This window comes from Salvelinus namaycush, chromosome 19 (assembly GCF_016432855.1).
Source record: "Salvelinus namaycush isolate Seneca chromosome 19, SaNama_1.0, whole genome shotgun sequence".
Classification (NCBI taxonomy): Eukaryota; Metazoa; Chordata; class Actinopteri; order Salmoniformes; family Salmonidae; genus Salvelinus; species Salvelinus namaycush.
This window is the reverse complement of record NC_052325.1, coordinates 14,883,826-14,907,917: the sequence shown is the minus strand read 5'-3', so window position 1 is coordinate 14,907,917 and position 24,092 is coordinate 14,883,826. Positions and strand designations below refer to the sequence as shown.

At 46.8% G+C, this 24,092-nt stretch overlaps 1 protein-coding gene across 1 annotated transcript; it reads left to right on the top strand.

Moving 5' to 3' along the window:
- The first annotated feature begins 4,623 nt into the window (after positions 1 to 4,623).
- On the top strand, positions 4,624 to 23,395 carry LOC120064167 (insulin receptor substrate 2-like). Its single transcript, XM_039014551.1, has 2 exons — positions 4,624 to 8,186; positions 22,610 to 23,395. The coding sequence occupies exons 1-2, from the start codon at positions 4,859 to 4,861 to the stop codon at positions 22,612 to 22,614; spliced, it is 3,333 nt and encodes a 1,110-aa protein (XP_038870479.1). The 5' UTR covers positions 4,624 to 4,858; the 3' UTR covers positions 22,615 to 23,395.
- Positions 23,396 to 24,092: the final 697 nt, after the last annotated feature.

Below are 24,092 nucleotides of genomic sequence, written 5' to 3'. Positions count from 1 at the left end.
CCTTTGTGCAAGGAGGTGCACTGCCAGAGCCCTGCAAAATGACCTCCAGCAGGCCACAAATGTGCATGTGTCTGCTCAAACGGTCAGAAACAGACTCCATGAGGGTGGTATGAGGGCCCGACGTCCACAGGTGGGGGTTGTGCTTACAGCACAACACCGTGCAGGACGTTTGGCATTTGCCAGAGAACACCAAGATTGGCAAATTCGCCACTGGCGCCCTGTGCTCTTCACAGATGAAAGCAGGTTCACACTGAGCACATGAGCACATGTGACAGACGTGACAGAGTCTGGAGACGCCGTGGAGAACGTTCTGCTGCCTGCAACATCCTCCAGCATGACCGGTTTGGCGGTGGGTCAGTCATGGTGTGGGGTGGCATTTCTTTGTGGGGCCGCACAGCCCTCCATGTGCTCGCCAGAGGTAGCCTGACTGCCATTAGGTACCGAGATGAGATCCTCAGACCCCTTGTGAGACCATATGCTGACACATGCACATTTGTGGCCTGCTGGAGGTCATTTTGCAGGGCTCTGGCAGTGCACCTCCTTGCACAAAGGCGGAGGTAGCGGTCCTGCTGCTGGGTTGTTGCCCTCCTACGGCCTCCTCCACGTCTCCTGATGTACTGGCCTGTCTCCTGGTAGCGCCTCCATGCTCTGGACACTACGCTGACAGACACAACAAACCTTTTTGCCACAGCTCGCATTGATGTGCCATCCTGGATGAACTGCACTACCTGAGCCACTTGTGTGGGTTGTAGACTCCGTCTCATGCTACCACTAGAGTGAAAGCACCGCCAGCATTCAAAAGTGACCAAAACATCAGCCAGGAAGCATAGGAACTGAGAAGTGGTGTGTGGTCACCACCTGCAGAACCATTCCTTTTTTGGGGGTGTCTTACTAATTGCCTATAATTTCCACCTTTTGTCTATTCCATTTGCACAACAGCATGTGAAATTTATTGTCAATCAGTGTTGCTTCCTAAGTGGACAGTTTGATTTCACAGAAGTGTGATTGACTTGGAGTTACATTGTGTTGTTTAAGTGTTCCCTTTATTTTTTTGAGCAGTGTATATATTTTTCAGGATTGAAATGCAAACATTTTTAGAAAATATTTGTTTGTCTTATGGCTAAGTAACAGGAAGTTTGAAAAGACAGGCTGAGTGGGCGGGGAGTTTATATTTGTGAGGTCTCCTTGACTGACAGTTCTCTAAAATGTTCTTTTAAATGTCAAGAAGCTTGGACGCAGTGAGCAGTGTTGCAGTAAAATCATATCAAGCAGATTTGGTGATACACAAAGCAACTCAAACAACATTGAAATTGCATCAATAGCTAGGTTTCCATCCAATTGGTGACAGATTTACATGCGAATATATACAAATCCTCACAAAGAAAATATGCTCATTTTCCCACCCGGTGGTGTTTCCACCAAACGGACTTGTTGCGGATAAGAATCAGTGCTTGATGACATAGTGCACAGAAAATGTACGTTCTCGCCTAAGTTTTCATGTACCAAATAAAATATAAAGTTAATTGTATTTTCAACTCTACCGATAGTTGTCACAAAAACTGTTGCGTTAAATAGCAAATGTCTAGCCAACAGTTTGCAGATACAGTGCGGGTAGGCTCTGCAGGTAGGCTAGTCTAGATTATGGATAACAGCAAGAATGCTTTTATTTGTCAAAACCATTGTCAAGCATTGATCATCATGTCACCAGAATCAGACCATTGTTTTTTGGGGGAAAGGAGCATCAAGATCACGTGCACTTTCACCACCCTGTGAAGTTCATTCTAAGTTATTTGTAGCCTAATAAACTGCATGGTCTCCCTAGTCATAGTGGGATGACTACACACCATGTCATCGTGTGACTCATATTGAAGTTTACTTTCAATATTATGGTTATTACATCAATACAGTATTTGCGCATAAAGACATTTCCACAACCATTTCTCACATAATTAATTTTACCAACACAAAAAGATCCCACCATGTTGAATGAACAAAATATCTGTCAGCATTTATAAAAATGTTTCAAAACTTTCTGTTTCCACCACAGCTGTTGTGAATTCTTTTTTGATACTGTATGACTTTACTTGCATAAAACTGTGGATACAAACGTGGCTATTGTTGTCAACAGCTCCCATTTAACATGTTTCTGTCACGTTCACTGGAATAAATGTCGGACCAAGGCGCAGCGGATGTTGAGTTCCACATTAATTATTAATAAGTGAAACTAAGCAAAGACAACAACAAAAAAACAACAATAAACTAACAACGAACCGTGACTACAGAGGTGCTACGTGCACTAACTCAAAACAGTATCCCATAAAACACAGGTGGAAAAAACAGCTACTTAAATATGATCCCCAATTAGAGACAACGATTACCAGCTGCCTCCAATTGGGAATCATACAAATCACCAACATAGAAAAAAACTTAGAACACCACATAGAAATAAATAAACTAGATCACCCCCAGTCACGCCCTGACCTACTTCACCATAGAGAAACAATGGCTCTCTATGGTCAGGGCGTGACAGTTTCTTGTGATGTAGTTCACAGCAGCAATGATGGATGTGTTGATATGACAACTGCATCAGAGTTTTGAATGACCCTCCTGAATCCAAGTGTTTGACATGGGGGAGGGGACCAGTAACTTTATGATCAAACTTTATCAATGTAGAACAGACATTTTTCATACTTTGGTCATCATACTTTGATCTAGTTTCATCCAAATATCATCCAATTTCATGAAAAACAGGATTTTGACTGTTCATGACCTTGAAGTTTAACACTGCTCAGTGTTCAAATTCTGATCTTAAATTCGCAGTGCATCTTCTTCGCAAACCACTATATGAGAGCATTTCCATATAAAACATGACATAAGAATGACTTTAAAGTCATTTTTATTAACAGTATTAGTGGCACTAATTAAGGGGAGTTCATTGTGTTAGTAGGCGTCTAAAGCATCCCATCAACCCTCTCTCGATCATCCATTCCTGGAAAAGCTGCATCACCGGTACAATGTAGTGCCACCGAACAGAACAACACGACCTTACATCACCTCGCCTGGCAGACAAATAGGGTGTTTTTCATAAAAGACCGCCTCTCCTCTCTACTGGAAAATAATCTGGGAGAATTTGGGGTTGTGCGATAGCCATTTTTGTTGTTTTCATGTTGAGAGGGGCTCTCTCCCTCCCCTGCCAGTTTGTATCTGTGCTTTAGCCCAAACGCAATAATACAGGCATCATCTCCAGAACATCGAATACACACAGCATCCATATGTTCAATGGTCACCATCACCCATTTGCTCACACACAGTCTGCAAAGGCAAATGTACCCACGCATGCAAATAAGGACACAGTATTCGGAAACGCTAGAGCTACTCTTGCTGAACAGTTGGGAGCCAGGGCGCATTAAGCATAGATCAGTGGGCACGCGCGTTACGTAACAAACTACACTGCGCGCTTTGCTCTCACAGTGTAATGATTCTCTTCTTGCCTAATGTTGTAAGAGAGTAAGAGAGGGAGAAGAACTGCATAACTCCCTTGCCATCATGGCGCAGACATGAATCTAGGGTATGATGATCGGGGACGCAGGGGAATTATCGAGTGTTCCCTGCGTCAGAGGCGCTCCCTCGATCTCTCCCGTTCTCCCTCCCAGCCTAGCTGTGTGACAGAGCCGCATTCTAATCTTGATGCTTATTTTCTTCTGAAGTTGGAGGGCAGCGGCTGGGGCCTCTCACCCTCCCCTCGCTACGTGCGCCTCAGTCACGTTGTAGTCGCAGTTGAATAATATATTGTAGAATCTACTAGATCACACATAGTGTTTTTTTAATTGTGTAATAACTCATGCGTAATCAAATGCCAATAGACATAGTGCTTTATATCATCATTGGGTTGTTATTTAAGTGCCACGGGTGAAATTGTTGCACAAGCCTTGTATTAGGATATATAGGCTAATATAGGCATAATTCTTTCTTGACACCACATAATTGCATAAATTAACATTTATAACATCAAATAAAATCGAATGTTATTGGTCTCAAACACATATGTAGCAGATGTTATTGCGAGTGTAGCGAAATGCTTCTGCTTAACGTTACATGCCTACATTCCCACGAACTTCGATCAGTTTATACACTCTGAAACTTCTGACAGCTACTGTTCTTATTTCATATCAATAAACTGATAATTGACCATGTCCTCAATCATTCTTATTGCGCACAAACCTATTACATCAATACTTAACCCAAATAGCCAACACGATCTGTGATAGGCCTCTTAATGAATAAGTTGATAAATTGCCCTGGGAGAAGAGTATACACGTAAGCGGCTATGCATAAATGCATCATAGACAGATGAGCGGGTTGACAGTTCCAACCGTACCCAGGGTGAGTCGGAAGAGGGCAGGAGTGTGTGTGTGTGTGTGTGTGTGTGTGAGAGAGAGTGTGTGGGAGGGCTTTCTCTCCCATCTGACTGAGTCTTTCACTATCATTCAGCCCTGTCCACCAATGAGCCCATGATCTCATCAAATAGGCGGATTTGCAGGTACGCCCCATCGGCTTGCACCGCCCCAGTGTCAGTGTGTGTATTTTTTCCCTGCCCTTCTCTTTTTTTTGTAAGCAAAGCTTGATGTGTAGAACGTCACACGTTGTTTCTCTCTTCACTTCGGTAACTTAGCGATATGGGTTATTTACTGTTAAACTGTTACATACGCCGGACGCACAACCGGCGCCTGGAGTGAAACAGAGCCTTCGAGAGATACGGACTATAAGCTACAGAGTTGATCTCTCCAGCCTTCGATAAGTGAGGATATAACAACAGGTTAAGGAAAGTGAGTTGTTTAAAAACAAAAAAAACAATAGAATGGCAAATCCCCCAAATACTGGACGACACTTGTTATCCAACGCGAATATTAACAACAACAAAATTAAGAAATGTGGATACCTCAAGAAGCAGAAGCACGGACACAAGCGATTTTTCGTTCTGAAGGAGCCGAGCGAGGGCTTCCCTGCCCGGCTGGAGTACTACGAGAGCGAGAAGAAATGGAAAAACAAGTCGGCGGCAAAGAGAGTTATTCCGCTGGACTGCTGCCTCAATATCAACAAGAGAGCGGACTCCAAACACAAACACCTTATCGCCCTCTATACCAAGGACGAATATTTTGCTGTGTCAGCAGAGAATGAACAGGAGCAGGAGAATTGGTACAGAGTCTTAACTGATTTAATGAGCGAGGGGAAAGTGTACTCAGACGGCTCCGCATCCAATTCCGCGTCCTCGCTGGTGGGGTTTGATGAGGGGAACTACGGGATGATTACGCCGGTAACGGCTGTGTATAAGGAGGTATGGCAAGTTAACCTAAAATCCAAAGGGCTGGGACAGAGCCGGAATCTTACCGGGGTGTACAGGCTGTGCTTATCCAGCCGGACTATCAGCTTTGTAAAGCTCAACTCGGATGTTGCGTCCGTCAGTTTACAGCTGATGAACATTAGGAGATGCGGGCACTCTGAGAGCTTTTTCTTCATCGAAGTCGGCCGGTCAGCAGCCACGGGACCAGGCGAGCTGTGGATGCAGGCTGACGACTCAGTGGTGGCGCAAAACATCCACGAGACTATTCTGGAGGCGATGAAAGCCATGAAGGAGCTGTCAGAGTTCCGGCCGCGCAGCAAGAGCCAGTCATCGGGCACTAACCCCATTTCCGTGCCCACTCGGCGGCACCACAACAACCTTCCCCCAAGCCAGACCGGGCTCCAGCGACGGTCGCGCACTGACAGCATGGCCAAAAAGTCCCCCATGAGTAAATTCACCTCCTGTCGGATACGCACTGCCAGTGAGGGAGATGGCACCATGTCGCGCACCTTGCCTGTGAACGGGAGTCCCCTCAGCCCTGGTATTCACCGGACCCTATTAGGGAGCTCAAACACCATCACAGCCCAGCACTGCCGGACATTTGAATCCTCTTCCCTCCAGCACAGTAAGTCCATGTCCATGCCTCTGTCCCACTCCCCACCCACAGCCACCCCCAGCCCTGTCAGCCTGTCCTCTTGCTCTGAAAGCAGTGCTCCTCGCCCCTCCAGCTGCAATGCCTCTGTCTCTGGCTCCCCCAGTGATGGCGGCTTCATCTCCTGTGATGAGTATGGCTCCAGTCCTGCAGCCCTGTACCTCACTCGCCGCAGTAACACTCCAGAGTCCCTAAGGGCAGACACCCCCCCCTCCCGGGATAGCAGTGACTTGCATGGCTACATAGTGATGGAGAGGCAGAACCAGAACTGTTTCCGCCGGTTACCAGAGCTGGACAAGGCATACCGGAAACGCACATACTCCCTTACCACCCCGCCCCAGCACAGGGCGCCGCCCCAGGTCTCCTCCACCTCATTGGATGAATACACGCTTATGAGGGCCACCTATACCAGTAGCGGCCAATCGGGTCGCAGCTCTCACACCGCCTCCCCGAAAGTTACCTATCCTGAGGACTATGGCGATGTCCAGATAGGCTCCAACGGTCACCTAGGTGACTGTGGCTACATGCCCATGACTCCTGGCATTGCCCCTCAGACAGGGTGGGTCAAAGGTGATGCTTACATGCCCATGAGCCCCATGTGTGTGTCGGCCCCCAAGCAGATCATCAACCCCCGCTCTCACCCCTCTCCAGCTGGGCTCTGCTCCCATACCGACTCCCCTGGAAGCGTGTCTCTGGAGGACAGCGGCTACATGAGAATGTTCTGCGGGGCCAAGATGTCTGTGGACAGCTCCGACGGTAAACTCACCAACGGGGAGTACCTCAACATGTCCCCTGTGGACCCCGTGGTCTCCCTCACCCCCCCAGACTACATCCTCACAGACACTACCCACCAGCTTTACCCTCACCACAGACAGCCTTACTCCATCAGTTCCCTGCCCCGCTCTCTCAAAGCCCAGCCCCAGAGGAAGGGGATTACAGACACAGACCAGTATGTGGTGATGAGTCTACAGAAGAAGAGGATAGAGGAAGAGTCCAACTACTGTCCCATCTCACCTGTCTGCTCCGCTACACCCCCCACCTCCACTCTCTCCTCAGCCCCCTCACCCCTCAGAGTCACTCAGGAGGGGGGTCTGGTCCACAAGGGGAGGGTGAGTCGGCCTACCCGGCTGGCCCTGGACTCTCTGAGGACGCTGCCCTGTATGATCGAACACCCTCTCCCCTCTGAGCCCAGGAGTCCCGGGGAGTACATCAACATCGACTTTGGCAACACTACACGCTACCCGCCCATCTCCGCCACGACTGAGAGCTCTGGTTCATCACTGGGCTCTGTGGACGGGCTGATGAGGAGCTCACCGCCACTCTCCGATTACGTCAACATTGACGTCAGATCGCACTCTCCCAAGCATGGCGATTCCCCTTCTTCAATAGGGCGCCTGGAGCCGAGTCCTGCGCTTCCCTTGTGTCCCAGCCAGCCTCCCAGAGAAGAGCAGAGGGAGAGTGAGGAACAGGATAAGATAATCGTTGTGGAATATCCTCTCCAAAAGCTTGCAAGCCCTGTATACCTGGTTGGTGATGTAAAAGACGACTACACTGAGATGACCTTCAGTCCTACCAACCCCCCTCCCTCTGCCTCTCTCCCTGCCACCCTGTGCCCCTCCGATACCACCACCCCCCTGCCCACCAGCCCCTCTGCCTGTGTCCAGAGACTCACCCTGAGGGGAGAGGGTACAGTGGGGGTCCCCCCGGTTCCTGTCGAGACCTTCTTCCTTGGGTGTCCGTCCCTCTCCATCTCCCCTGTCAACCCAGACAGGGGGGCAAAGGTGATCCGGGCCGACCCCCAGGGGCGCAGGCGCCACAGCTCAGAGACTTTCTCCTCCACCACCATGGTAACGCCAGTGTGCCCGTCATTCGCCCCCGATGCCAACAAGCGGCACAGCTCGGCATCGGTGGAGAACGTGTCGCGGTCGGTCCGGAGCTCGGAGGGTTCAGATGAAGAGTACGGGAACAGCAACAGCCCCATGTGCCGGGAGACGTCGGCAGGCTACCAGAATGGACTCAACTACATTGCCTTAAACCTGATGGAAGGGAGCCTGGGGGGCTGCAGCACTCTGGGGGGCAGTGAGGGACTGCTGAGGTTCAAGGCAGCGTGCGGATGCAAGGGGGGCATGAACGGTTTTAACACCAGCCCCTATGCCACCATGGGCTTCAAGGAAACTGCAACAGCAGTGAAAGGTGAGCCAGCGCCGACTCTGTGTGTGTGTGTTTGTGTGTGTTTGCATGCTTATCATGAGCCCATTCATTCATCCAGGTGTTCATTCAAACAGTCAGTGTGTGTCAGTGCTTGAGTAAAGATATCGCTTTAGTGATAGCAACCCATTTATTTGGCATATCTACCCGTTGCTAAGCAGCAGTGCACTCCAAGTTTGTCGTGTCCTAAGGAGACGTGTGTTCACTGTGTCCTACTGAAGCCAACATTCAAATAATGCCAGAGAATTTAGACTGCCTATGTGGCACGGACAGCAGCTGCCTATGTGCGTGCGTGATTATCATTATGCGATAGCTCGGCACGCAGACCACGGGTTTCTATCCCTCATAGTCTGAACCCAACCAACCCACTGTAGCCAGCCAACTCACTACACTGTGGCTTACTGTACACACTAATGTATGGACAGGCAGTGAAATGGAGCTCTGCTGCCCGGCTCTAGGGCTAGCAGATCCCTGTCACTTTACCCTAGTGGAAAAAACAAACACACTTGCGCAGTGGTTACAAAGGCGCTGTTTATCTAGGCTGTAGACTTGGTATTTGATATACTGTTGACGCATCCTATATTTAATGTCAGTTTGTTTTTTGCACGCCCTTTGTAATTAGGTGGCGAGACGGCATGATGGTTTTGAGCAACCTAGTCATGAGAGAGAGATACAAAATATATATGTTTGCGGAAGCAATGCAGTCTTATAATGATGAAGCTCGCCCATATTAGCCTACTTTTTATGTGACAGTTTTATGTGCTGTATATTCAAGAAAAATATGAATATGGAAAAACAACCATGTTTTTCAAGCTGTTTAGTGTTCATCTGTTTGTTATTGCAAGTCCGTTTAAACAAGTGCATTGGTGCTCATAGTGTGACTACTAATTAGACCAGGGGTATCAAACAAATTTTGCCCCGGGACCACATTCGGTCTTCATCGAGGTCTGGAGGGCCGCACTAAAAATGTGTTATATTTCATTGCCCTCAAAAATAGCAAAAAATTGTCTTCTATCCATCGTTTTTGGAATTTCCGATGCTCCCTGACTGTCTATTGATTATTAGCGAGCTGGACAGTCAAGAAACTGGATGAATGCAGGTCCGTTGACTGCACAGTGATTATTAGCGAGCTGGACAGTCAAGAAACGGTATAATTTCTACACAGGTTCGATTTGGTTTTAGTCAACTTAAAGTATATTGAGTTTGTTTCCCCCCCAAATGTTGTTTTCATTATTATAACTTTTTGTTCGATGTAGATGTTTACTCAAACCACCCGCGGGCCAGACTGGACCCCCTCGCGGGCTGGACCCCGACGTATGCTTGACAACTCTGAACTAGACCATAGACTTGAGATATTATTTCCTTCTCTAAATGTGATTTATCAAACGTAAGTGGATGCGATGAAACATGACAGGGCAGGTTGAAGCACCATGATAAATGTACAGTAAATGTTCCAGCCCTGCCAAGCAGTATAATAAGTGCTTGTAAACTGTGGTATTTGGATTGGATTAGGAGTAGCCCGTCACACCCATACAGTACATCAGTTAGCCCAAGACTGTGGGAAATATGCATGGTGTTGTGAAGTAAGTTATTGAAGTCGTTTGTATTCTGGATCAATGTGTGCCCTCGAGTCCCACCCAGCAGCATTCCCTGTGACGTAGTTATTATCTTTGTACCAGACTACGCTAGTACAAATGTACGAGAAAACATCCCAAGGGGTTCAATGATGCAGAAGATTTTTTCCTCCGCATGCTAGAACAATCCATAAGGAATAGCCAACCCACTGGTCACACACTGGTTGAATCAACGTTGTTTCACGTCACTGAATTGTCCTCTGTGCCCAGTGGGTATGGACCAGGATTTTTCTTATTTCTAGAACAGTTAGGCTATATGTGCTCTGAGAGTTTACCTTAGGATACAGCAAATATAGTGGGAAGTAAACTAATTTCTGTTCAAAATGATAATGGGAGAATTTTTTTTTTTGGGGGGGACAGTTCGTTCACCTAACAAATCACACTTCAACCCCGGTAATGTAATGTGTAAATATTGATGCGTCCCCCTATGAGATAGAGAGTTGGGAACACCAAAACATGACCTTTCACCTCGTGCTGGCAAATCTACGTGCGCTTACGTCTACTGCAGCATCAGTATCTTGTTGTACAACATTAAATAACAATTTCTATATGTTTTAAGCGCTATGTCATAAGTTACCATAGATCTGTACCCATTGTATAATAGGTTTGCACATTGATGGTGAAATATGAATGACTTGTAGGCCTATAGGTAGTGGTTACACAATGTTGTTGTTGTTGAAGCTCCCCACTGACATAGTGATCTGCAATGCACTGGTGAAGGGAGCTCTCTCTCTCTCTCTCTCTCTCCTCCTCCTCTTTCACTCTTCCTCCTTTTCTCTCTCCTCTGTCTCCCTCTCTGGCTGTATACCATAGGGCTGGGTGCAGTCTGTGCACTGGGTCCCCCAGAAAAACAAGTGAGTCAGTTGTTTATCAGTTATCAGGTACTGGGCTTCAGGGCAGGAATGCAGGCATTGTGCAAAGGTTGCTGGGAGAGGTGAATGCTCACTTGTTTTTCTAACCTCTGGAGATGCTTTTGTGTTTTTTACTGTGAGGAACTATACAAAACAGACCATAGTACACACACACACACACACACACACACACACACACACACACACACACACACACACACACACACACACACACACACTGAACTTGCTCTCGAGAGGACTAAAAGTCTTCACACTTATTGGCCAAACATACTCAATCAAGGGTGTGTGTGTAATTGTAGTATGTATTTTGCCAGTGTATTTAAAAAAATATATATGTGCAATAAGGTATTTCTGTTGGGTTGTCTCTGAATGTGCGTTTGAGCATGAGTATGTTTGCTGAGTTGTTTTCTAGGTAGGGCAGGCATTTCCGCACTGTTTTTTTCTACTAAATAAGTTGAGCAGGAAGAAAGACATGGCCCTAGGCTATGGAAGGAGAGGAGATGGGAGGAGGAATGGAGTGACGTTAGTTTGTTTTTCAAAATCATGACAAAACAGACCACAGAGAGCCAGTAGGTAGAGGGAGAGAGAGGCTAAAGAACGAAGGAGGGGGAGAAAGCTAGAAAGAAAGGGAGCAGTGTTGATCCGGTAAAAGTTGGCCGTGGCTGGCTTGCCTGGTTATTTACGGGATTCCGGAAAAACAAAAGATCAGCCGGAGAAAGAACAGTTAGCTGTGTTTCCGGAACGGCCCAATACTCTGCCCCGATCAGGAATGCTGTCAGGACAGCCAGCTACTCACTAACACTCTAATCATAAACACCCACCCCACAGAGAGGCTTAGACTGAAGCCACAGGGCCTCACTGTGTATGTGTGTTTACTAAGAAGTTACCGGCTTTTCCACATTCTCCCCTCACCATCACAAGGCGAGACAGTCTACATTCCACATGCTCACATTCATTTTCGAGTGGCTAGATTTGAAATGCAAATCATCTGAGGCTGAAATGACCTTTTTTATTGTGTGTGTGTGCCTGCTGCTCTTTTGACAAACACGTTATATTAGAGATAAAGCCTTCAAAACTCTTCACCTACACACCAAGGATATGGGCCTGACATCCTATTCTACACGTGTGTATGCGCGTGTGTTAGTGTGACAGCTGCTGTGTGTATCTGTGTGTAGATTACTCTGGCCTTGTGTTTTTGTGAATGAGGGATCAGGGTTTGAGATGTATTAGTTTATTGGCTCATTGAGCTGATGGTCGGTCGATAGCGTTTTTGCCAGTGTTGTTGTTTTGGTTTGGGAAAATGCATACACTCACTGACAGGGGATGGGGTGAGGGGTCACTGAGTGGGTTGGGGGCTGTTTAAATTTCAGCACGCCCCCGTACGGCCCACCCCCACCCCTCACTATGCCCCCCATCAGAAGTGTGACCTTTGAACTGGCCTTGGGTGTGCAAGGGCTGTTGGGATTAGCATTTTGCCTGAGAAACACCAGATATCAGCAAACAGAAGAAACATGCATACTATTCAGTATTTAGCTATTTATCTCCCCTACTGTCTCATTCTCTCTGTGTCTGACTTTCTCTCTAATCTTTATCTCTCTGTCTATCTTCTACCTCTCTTTTGTCACCTGACGTTCTCTGTTTTTCTCTGAAGCTCTTTATCATCCCTCTCTCCTTCCTCTCTCCATTCCTCATGTCTTCCCCTTATTTACCAGAGCTCGCTCGCTCTCTCTCTCTTCTCTGGCCGGGGCTGTCAGGTGTTTGGTACAGACAGAGGGAGACGGGGGAGTTGACTGACTCACTCTCTTCATGTTTTTATTTAGGAGCTCTGACCAAACCCTCTCACCCATTTTCCTTCCCTCTCTACCTCAGTGTATGTTTGTGTGTATGCCCGTGTGTGTTAGCAGATGGTGGTGGCCGGGGTCTTGCACCTGCGCCTCCAAGCACTGGTTATCTGGCCCTTCAGAGGGAGTGACAATACGCTAATGACCAGCACCATCTGCCACAACAACAGAGAGCGAGAGAGGAGGAGAGACGGACAGAGAGAAAGGAGGAGAGACGGACAGAGAGAGAGATGGTGGAGAGAGGGGGGGTTGGGATGGGGGGGTGGGGCAAAAAGCCAAATATCACTCTATCCCCGTACCCTACTCTCTCTCTCTCCCTCTTTCACTCACTCCCTTTCTTTATCTCCCTCACTTTTTCTAGCATTAGTTTCTCTTTTCGGTAAATCATGTGATCTAGCCTCCCAGTCAGTTGGTCTTTGCCCTCCTCTCTCTCTCCTTCCAGAGAGCCTTCTGTCTATAGTGCCTAGTTCCAGCTGAGTGCCACTGATTGGCTTTAAGAACAGACCATGGAGGTTTGTTTAATGACTAATTAAACATGTAGCTAATCAGATAGCTAATCAGCCCCATTACAGGAATTCCTTGAATTGTCTTCTGTTTTATGGACTTTGAATAGAATAATGGCTTTCATTAATTTGAACTAAATTAGTTAACTAAATGAACTTCACTGAGGTGGTGGGATTTTAGAGGATAGCATAGCAGTGCTGAAAAAGTCTGATTGAATTGTCAGCTGCTGTGTGTGGTTAATTATAGAGCAGTCCTATAATAAACCTAGATGTAGTGGCATATTTAAAAATATATATTTTGTCCTCACCTGTCTTCCCTCCCTCCCCTGTCTCTCTCTTTCACCTGTCTTTCACCTCACCCTCCCTCCCTCCCTGTCTGTTACAGTACCTTTGAGTAAACTAGGGCGGGATGTTCCATGGGTAGATAAAAACTCTGTCAATGTTCCCTCCATTTAGCTGGGAGTTAAGGAGGATTACATTCTGTTCAGGATTAGAGATTGTTGAGCAGCTTGTTTTGTTTTGAGTTAGGGGAACGGAGAGCACACACACTGAGGTGTTTTTCCCAAACAGTGAGGTGAGTTGGAGTTAGGATCAATTAAGCCTCATTGTGCTCATGTCCTGACTTCTCAGAAGCAGGCTTCAGTCCCTCAGCCAACTACTACAGTTACATCATAACACAGCTCTCATGTCCTCTCCTCTCCGCAGAACAATGTGTATGTTTATGTTTGCCAGTCAGTCAGATGTTAACTGCATGTGTGTGGGTGCGAGTAGTGCTCTGAGACATGATCGTACAAATAGCTAGATTAGTGTGTTGTTGGATTACCTTGGCCATTTGTGATGAAGTTTAATCTGTGTCCCAGAACACGTGTGTGTGTGTGTGTGTGTGTGTGTGTGTGTGTGTGTGTGTGTGTGTGCGTGTGCGTGTGCACGGGCATGTGTGTGTGAATGGGAGGGGGGCCTTCTCCTTGGCACAAGGTAAAATTTCAATTGAAAAGGAAATATAAACACGTGCGATTTGTAATAATAGAATAGAAATGGGTGCTGGGCTCTCTTTAAGGGCTTGTGCCGTGACTGAATATAATTGCCCAGCATGTGACATGATTTTAAATGAACGCATTTCTCCCCGTGCACAGAGAAGCACTTGGAGGTCGGACAGATGTGTGCGTGTGTGTGTGACTAATGTAATATGCGATTGCGATAATGACTTTATACAATCAGAGGAATTGTAATGGCTGTAATGGTAGTGATGGTTATTGTCTGACTTCGTTTAGTTTTTTAGGCCTATTTGGACGATGCCAAGCGGTTTTTACGTGGTCTCCTCACCCATTCCTTCTTATCCTTCTTTCTTTGGTTCACTCTTTTTCCCTTCCTCTTCCTCTCTCAAAAATTGAAATGTTCACATTTCACACGATTTTTTTTAACACAACCCTGTGCCGAAACAAAAAATCTACCTCCCCTCACTACAAACACCACTACCCCCCTACATACACATATGCCACTACCCCCTCCCCTCCCTACATACACCACCACCCCCCCTACACACACATACACCACTACCCCCTCCCCTCCCTACATACACCACCACCCCCCCTACACACACATACACCACTACCCCCTCCCCTCCCTACATACACCACCACCCCCCCCTACACACACATACACCACTACCCACCCTACATACACCACTACCCCCTCCCCTCCCTACATAAACCTCTACCCCCCTACATACACATACACCACTACCCCCTCCCCTCCCTACATACACCACTACCCCCCCTACATACACATACACCACTACCCCCCTACATATACCACCACCCCCTCCCCTCCCTACATAAACCACTGCCCCCCTACATACACATACACCACTACCCCCTCCCCTCCCTACATACACCACTACCCCCCCTACATACACATACACCACTACCCTCACCCCTCCCTACATACACCACTACCCCCTCCCCTCCCTACATACACCACTATCCCCCCTACATACACATACACCACTACCCCCCTACATACACCACTACCCCCTCCCCTCCCTACATAAACCACTACCCCCCCTACATACACATACACCACTACCCCCTCCCCTCCTTAGATACACCACTACCCCCCCCTACATACACATACACCATTACCCCCTCCCTACATACACCACTACCCCCTCCCCTCCCTACATACACCACTACCCTCACCCCTCCCTACATACACCACTACCCCCCTACATACACATACACATACACCACTACCCCCTCCCCTCCCTACATACACCACCACCCCCCTACATACACATACACCACTACCCACCCTACATACACCACTACCCCCTCCCCTCCCTACATAAACCACTACCCCCCTACATACACATACACCACTACCCCCTCCCCTACCTACATACACCACTACCCCCCCTACATACACATACACCACTACCCCCTCCCCTCCTTACATACACCACTACCCACCCTACATACACCACTACCCCCTCCCCTCCCTACATAAACCACTACCCCCCTACATACACATATACCACTACCCCCTCCCCTACCTACATACACCACTACCCCCCTCTACATACACATACACCACTACCCCCTCCCCTCCTTACATACACCACTACCCCCCTACATACACATACACCACTACCGCCTCCCCTCCCTACATACACCACTACCCCCCCTACATACACATACACCACTACCGCCTCCCCTACCTACATACACCACTACCCCCCCTACATACACATATACCACTACCCCCTCCCTACATACACCACTACCCCCTCCCTACATACACCACTACCCCCTCCCCTCCTTACATACACCACTACCCCCCTACATACACATACACCACTACCCCCCTACATACACATACACCACTACCCCCTCCCCTCCCTACATACACCACTACCCCCCTACATACACATACACCACTACCCCCTCCCCTCCCTACATGCACCACTACCCCCCCACATACACATACACCACTACCCCCTCCCCTCCCTACATACACCACTACCCCCCCTACATACACATACACCACTACCCTCACCCCTCCCTACATACACCACTACCCCCCTACATACACATACACCACTACCCCCTCCCCTCCCCTCCCTACATACACCACTACCCCCCCTACATACACATACACCACTACCCCTCCCCTCCTTACATACACCACTACCCCCCCTACATACACCACTACCCCCTCCCCTCCCTACATACACCACCACCCCCCCCTACATACACATACACCACTACCCTCACCCCTCCCTACATACACCACTACCCCCCTACATACACATACACCACTACCCCCTCCCCTCCCTACATACACCACTACCCCCCTACATACACATACACCACTACCCCCTCCCCTCCCTACATACACCACTACCCCCCCTACATACACATACACCACTACCCTCACCCCTCCCTACATACACCACTACCCCCCTACATAGACATACACCACTACCCCCTCCCCTACCTACATACACCACTACCCCCCCTACATAAACATATACCACTACCCCCTCCCTACTTACACCACTACCCCCTCCCCTCATACACCACTACCCTCCTACATACACATACACCACTACTCCCCTTCCCTCCATACATACACCACTACCCCCTCCCCTCCCTACATACACCACTACCCCCCTACATACACATACACCACTACCCCCCTACAAACACATACACCACTACCCCCCTCTCCTCCCTACATACACATACACCACTACCCCCCTTCCCTCCATACATACCACTACCCTCTCCCCTCCCTACATACACCACTACCCCCCTACATACACATACACCACTACCCCCCTTCCCTCCATACATACCACTACCCCCCCTACATACACATACACCACTACCCCCTCTCCTCCCTACATACACCACTTGTTGTGTGATTAGCTGTCTTTGTGTGTGTTATGAATGTATAATGTGTTTGTTATGAATGTGTTAAACGTGTGTGTCCTTCCTGAAAGCTTGTGGGTGTGTCTGTGTGTGGGTGGCCTAGATAGGAGGAGGAGCTAGCCTTGTTAGCAATGTAAACAACGTGAATGTTGTTGTTGTTTGTTTGGTTGTTTGTTTGTCCTGTGGGCTCTTGACTTGCTGAGAAAAGAGAGAAGGGAGAGCGGAGTAGGGAGAGCGGAGTAGGGAGAGCGGAGTAGGGAGAGCGGAGTAGGGAGAGCGGAGTAGGGAGAGCGGAGAAGGCGGAGAAGGGAGAGCGATAGCTGATGATATTACATCTCCCCATGCCCCTCCCTCTTCAGGCTTGGCAGAAAGGCTACATTGGGGTAAGTCCTGTTAGGAGAGCTACATGTCTGTTATGTCTGAGCTATGCTACTGCTAGTAGAAGCATATAAACCAACTACTGCTAGGAGAAGCATATAAACCAACTACTGCTAGGAGAAGCATATAAACCAACTACTGCTAGGAGAACCATATACATCAACTGCTGCTAGGAGAACCATATGAAACAACTACTGCTAGGAGAACCATATAAATCAACTACTGCTAGGAGAACCATATAAATCAACTGCTGCTAGGAGAACCATATAAATCAACTACTGCTAGGAGAAGCATATAAATCAACTACTGCTAGGAGAACCATATAAATCAACTGCTGCTAGGAGAACCATATAAATCAACTACTGCTAGGAGAAGCATATAAATCAACTACTGCTAGGAGAAGCATATAAATCAACTACTGCTAGGAGAACCATATAAATCAACTACTGCTAGGAGAACCATATAAATCAACTGCTGCTAGGAGAACCATATAAATCAACTACTGCTAGGAGAACCATATAAATCAACTGCTGCTAGGAGAACCATATAAATCAACTACTGCTAGGAGAACCATATAAATCAACTACTGCTAGGAGAACCATATAAATCAACTAGTTACATAAACACATGTTTACTGTACTTTAAACTACTGTACTAGCAGTACAGTAGTTTGTGTGTGTATGTGTGTCTGTGTGGTAGAGTGTTCCTGGCCTGAGAGATGCAGGTCTAAATATAGCCAGTGAGAAATACATAACTCATGTAGAGAGCAGTGTGTACGTGTGGGACGGGGTAGGGGTACCTTCCAGGGATGGGTAGAGGGGTCTGTGTGGCATGGCTGCAAGGGGGAGGGGTACAGAGTAACGGGTTCATTTATACCTCCCTCTCCCCCTCGCTCTCTATCTCTCTCCCTCTGTGATCAGTGTGTGTAAGATTAGCTGTGTTAGGAGAGGTTGTCTTTCTCAGCTGACACACTGCACTCAGCAAGGCTGGTTGAGTCTCCACTGATAAAAGGAGATTGTGATGGCTGGGCAGGAGTGTGTGAATGGTAACCAGGGATGTGTGTTTAGAGACCTGGCCTGTGTGTCTGAGATGATTCAACTCTGATTCCCGGCAACTTTCCCTCATCCCCACTCCCTCATACCCCTGTGTCTGCAACCAACAGGTCTGAACCGGCCTTGCTGGCACACACGCATGGCCTCACCACATTCCCATGTCTGTGTGTCAGGTTGACTGTGTTACTCTGGTTTTCTGACCCTTTCATCCTTTCCCTGACCCCTCAGGGAAAGTGACTGGGCCTTGGTGTAATTGGCCCTGTGAAATTCAAACTACTACTGTGAACTTTGCCCTCCCTCTTCCCGTCCCATACATACAACACAATTGACCCCTCAGAGTGGTGTGTGTGGGACAGGGAGAGTGAGGGCAAAATTCACAGCAGTTGTTATAATTTCTAGTTTGAACACAGAAGTGAGAAGGCATTTTATCAGCTGTGTTGTTATGGTTACCCACATGAAAAATGATTACAGTTTACTATAGAATTCTACAGTACTTATTGTAGAGTTCTATTGTAAACTGTAGTATATTGTAGAATACTCTACTTCACACTGTAGTATCCCTCGATCATGTGTAGTAGTTAATATATAATGTTGTAGTATACTGTAGAATACTATAGTAAATACTACTGTATTATCAGAGAAAAAAACTGTAGTAAATATTACAGTAATATCTGCAAAAACACTACAGTCCGCAAAAACATTACACTTTTTTAACTATAGTAAATACAGTATTTAATTTGCGTATATCCTGCCCATTACCCTCCCCCATATCGCAATTTGTGCCACCAATAATTGCGAAACCCACATGCCAAGAATAGACCATATATTGTGTTCCCTACATGTTATAGAAAACAGCAGAAGTTTTGAAATCAACACATTGACTGTAGTACTCATGCTTCAAAAACTCTTGACCATTGTTACTTTCCCTTCCGGGATGGCTACAAGGCCCTACCCTGCCTTCCCTTCGGCAAATCAGATCACGACTCCATTCTGCGCCTCCCTTAAGGCAGAAACTCAAACAGGAAGTACCCCTGCTAAGGTCTATTCAATGCTGTTCTGACCAATCAGAATACAGGCTTCAAGATTGTTTTGCCGAAGTGAGTAAGACATTTAAGCATGTTAACCCTTGCAAGTCTGCCGGATGGCATCTGTAGCCGCGTCCTCAGAACATGTGCAGACCAGCTGGCTGGAGACTTTACGGACATATTCAATGTCTCGCTATGCCAGTCTGCTGTCCCCACTTGTTTCAAGATGTCCACCATTGTTCCTGTACCCAAGAAAGCAAAGGTAACTGAACTAACTGATTATCACCCTGTAGCACTCACTTCTATCATCTTGAAGTGCTTTGAGAGGCTAGTTAAGGATCATATAACCTCCACCTTACCTGACACCCTAGACCCACTTCAATTTGCATACCGCCCCAATAGATCCACAGACGATGCAATCACCATTGCACTGCCCTAACCCATCTGGACAAGAAGAATACCTAAGTAAGAATGCTGTTCTTTGACTATAGCTCAGCCTTCAACACCATAGTACCCACCAAGCTCCTCATTAAGCATGGGACCCTGGGTCTAAACCCCGCGTTGTGCAACTGGGTCCTGGACTTCCTGGCGGGCCGCCCTCAGGTGGTGAAGGCATGAAACAACACCTCCACTACGCTGATCCTCAACACAGGGGCCCCACAAGGGTGCGTGCTTAACCCCCTCCTGTACTCCCTGTTCACCCATGACTGCGTGGCCACACATGCCTCCAACTCAATCATAAAGATTCGCAAACAACACAACAGTAGGCGGCGGAGGAGGAGGTGAGGGCCCTGGTGGAGTGGTGCCAGGAGTAATAACCTCTCCCCCAACGTCAACAGAACAAAGTAGCTGATCATATACTTCAGGAGAAAGCAGAGGGAGCACACCCCTATCCACATTGACGGGACCGCAGTGGAGAAGCTGAAAAGCTTCAAGTTCCTCAGTGTACACATCACTGACAATCTGAAATGGTCCACCCACACATCAAGTGTGGTAAAGAAGATGCATAGCGCCTCTTAATCCTCAGGAGGCTGAAGAAATTTGGCTTGGCCCCTAAGACCCTCACAACACCAGGGGCACACTACAGCACCCGATGTCACAGGAAGGCCAAAAAGATCATCAAGGACATAAACCACCCGAGCCACGGCCTGTTCACATATTTCCTGCAATTCTACACATTTTGCCATGGCTTATGCCATATTCTTATGCTTTTGAGTGTCTCAAACATTATCACAAAATTAATTAGATTCTCCCTGACTGTCTATTTTTTATTTTGGTGATTGTTAGTTTTCAACGATGATCTTATTAAGAAAGATATACAGTGCATTCGGAAAGTATTTAGACCCCCCCCATCAATCTACACACAATACTCCATAATGACAAAGCAAAAAGAGGTTTGTGTCTACAAACTCTATATATATATATATATATATATATATATATATATATATATATATATATATATATATATATATATATATATATATATATATCCCTCCTCTCCCCTGTAACTATTCCCCAGGTCGTTGCTGTAAATGAGAACGTGTTCTCAGTCAACTTACCTGGTAAAATAACGGATAAATAAAAAATATGGTTTTAGTCGTTTAAGTTTACACTGAAAACGTTTTACCGAAAATAATAATAAAACATATGTATTTTGGTAAGGTTGGACAGCTATGAGGTTTGGTTCCCAGTACCAGGCTAGTTCCTGCTTCCTGGTTTACTGTCTCAGACAGAGCACAGCACATGGTGAGACAGGGTGTCTGTGGAAGTGGGTCAGCCCCTCTAATGTGCTTAGCAGGTTAATGGAGACACTAATCAGCCTTGTGTGTGTGAATCACTCCTCTATATACTATAGTATACGATGTACTGCTCCTCCTCTGTGACTGTGGAGTTTTGGATATAAGCAGTGCACTTGTATTTACCCCATTCCTCTCTTTCTCCTAGTCGGTGGGTATAGGGGATCAGTAGTCTGGAAAAGTACCAGTATTTTTGTGTTTTGGGCTGACCTTTTGGTTTCAAGTTCTGGTGTTATGCCGTTTTTGTGTGTGTGTGTGTTGTAACACTGGGGGTTCTGAATTGGGGGTTTGTTTAAGAGAGTGACGATCACATCGAGCTCTGTGAAAACACCTCTTGTTCTCTGCTTGGGAAAGGGAGGAGTTAGTGAGTGAGGCATTGCTATGTGCTGTTAGCTGAGACTTCCGCTGCCATGTGAGCACTGCATGCAAATCACACCGCACAAACAAGTACACAGGAGCAAGGGTGAGAGAGAGAGAGAGAGCTTACACAAGGCCAGAAAAACACTGTGTGTATACGTACATGTTTGTCAGTGGGTGTTTGTTTTAATCACATTTCCTATTGCTGCAGGATTATTTTCCTGCTGTAATCACTGGCTCAAATTTAAGATCCTACATCTGTATGTGCTTCTGTGAGTGCTGTATTCTTAGCTGTGGGTTGGTTCTTATATCCTTGTGGGGACCTAAAATAACCAAAAGTCCCCACAAGGATAGTAAAACAAGGAAAATTCACCCTCGTGGGGACATATCCCATGTCCCCATGAGGACAAAGGTTATTTTACACTAAGGGGTTAGGTTTACGGTTACAATTAGAGTTGTGGTTAGAATTAGGGTTAGGGTGAGGGGTTAGAAGTTAGGGTTAGAAATGTATTTTAGTTCCCATGAAGATAGAAGAACATAATGTGTATGTGCGTGTGATTTAAGAGGTTGGAATGGGAGCCACAGGAGAGAAAGGTCAAACGGTGTATCCCCACTCTGTTACCAAGTATGGAATAAGTGCTCTTCAGCAAGGGGGAATGGTTTGTGTGTGTGTGTGTGTGCGAGCGTGCGTGCGCTTGTGTGTTTGTCAGCTGGGAGCAGGTGCTTTTGCGGCAGGGGGAAAACAGTGGCATTTAGCACTATGCAGCTGACGGAGTACAGTCTCCAATGACGACAAACACAGACCCATACAAGCACTAACTGACACACACACACACAAAACAACAACACACTCATGCACACACACATCATTTTCAAAGGAAAAGATAGCGAGAGCGTAGTGGGACAGAAAATGGAATGCATTCCTATGCCTGTATGTGTCATTTGCTCGTTGATACATATGGCAACCTATTTAACCAAATCCCTCCCCTCTCTGTTTCTCTTTCTCTCCAATCAGACTGAACACTGATGTCACCGCCCCCTCTTACACCCCCTGTTCCTCGCTCCCTCTCTCTTGTTCGCCTGGCTGTGAATGAGGGATAAAGCTGCAGCCTAGTGACGAAGTCGCCACGCAGACAGCTGGACCATGTGCTGCAGTAGACAACCTTTAACCTCCACCATCCCCTCCCCAGGGGTCAACGGGACCACCATCGTCACGGCAATGTGGACACCCCCCCTTCCAAGCCTCCTATCCTCCCCACATTTGGCACCCAAATATTAAGGGTCCGTCGCTGCTGCTCTCTGAACAACTACAAACACTTAAAGGACTGTACTCATCGATGATTATCTATGTACATACAAAGTTACTTCTGCAAAATAATTATTCTAATTATTCTTATTATTCCACTGGTTTTCGTTTGGCTGACAGGGCCAGTTACCCTCACTTTAATAACCTGTGAACCAAACCTGGAGATATTCCACGCATTCCCACTCACACACGTTATATATACGTACACATCACATATTTATTTATTTATATGTGTGCACTTTGTTGTGTATATGTGTTTGTGTGGATGTGTACACTAAATTTGTACTAAAAAGAGTTGGCATTTTATGAACATATTCAGTATATAACAATGTACTAAGTTAACAGTTGCTTAAAAGCCTACCTCAGAACAAACCAGGTTAGTACTTATTTACACACCAGAAGTATACAAAACATTAGAAACACCTGCTCTTTCCATGACATAGACTGACCCGTTTCAATCCAGGTGAAAGCTATGATCCCTTATTGATGTCACTTGTTAAAGCCACTTCAATTGAGACATGGATTGTGTATGTGTGCCATTGAGGGTGAATGGGCTAGACAAAAGATTTAAGTGCCTTTGAACGGGGTATTGTGGTAGGTGCCAGGCGCACCGGTTTGAGTGTGTCAAGAACTGCAACGCTGCTGGGTTTTTCACGCTCAACAGTTTCCCGTATTGTATCAAGAATGGTCCACCACCCAAAGGACATCCAGCCAACTTGACACATCTGTCGGACGCATTGGAGTCAGCATGGGCCAGCATCCCTGTGGAATGCTTTCGACACCTTGTAGAGTCCATGCCCCGACGATTTGAGGCTGTTCTGAGGTCGAAAGGGGGTGCAACTCAATATTAGGAAGGTGTTCCTAGTGTTTTCTACACTCAGTGTATACAGAGATATATTTATTTATTTTCAGAGGTGAATGATTTTATGAACACCAATCCAAAGCCTTACTTATCTACTGTCCACTGTTACTGACAAACATTTAGTTTGGACCTATAAACACGCAGAAAATCTAAGACTTAAACCGATCGCAATGGAGATGGAATGGAATTTTTGTCTGAGCAGCCGGAGAGGAAGAAATCTTTCCTCTTTCCCTCTGCTATCATAGATTCCTGAGATTATTACAGTTCGTTCACATATAGGTACTATATATAAATATGTCATAGTAATATATGTATCATTGCATACAAAGG

Bases quoted from the DNA above. Each gene is read 5' to 3' on its own strand.
- LOC120064167 (XM_039014551.1), top strand. From the start codon at position 4,859: ATGGCAAATCCCCCAAATACTGGACGACACTTGTTATCCAACGCGAAT.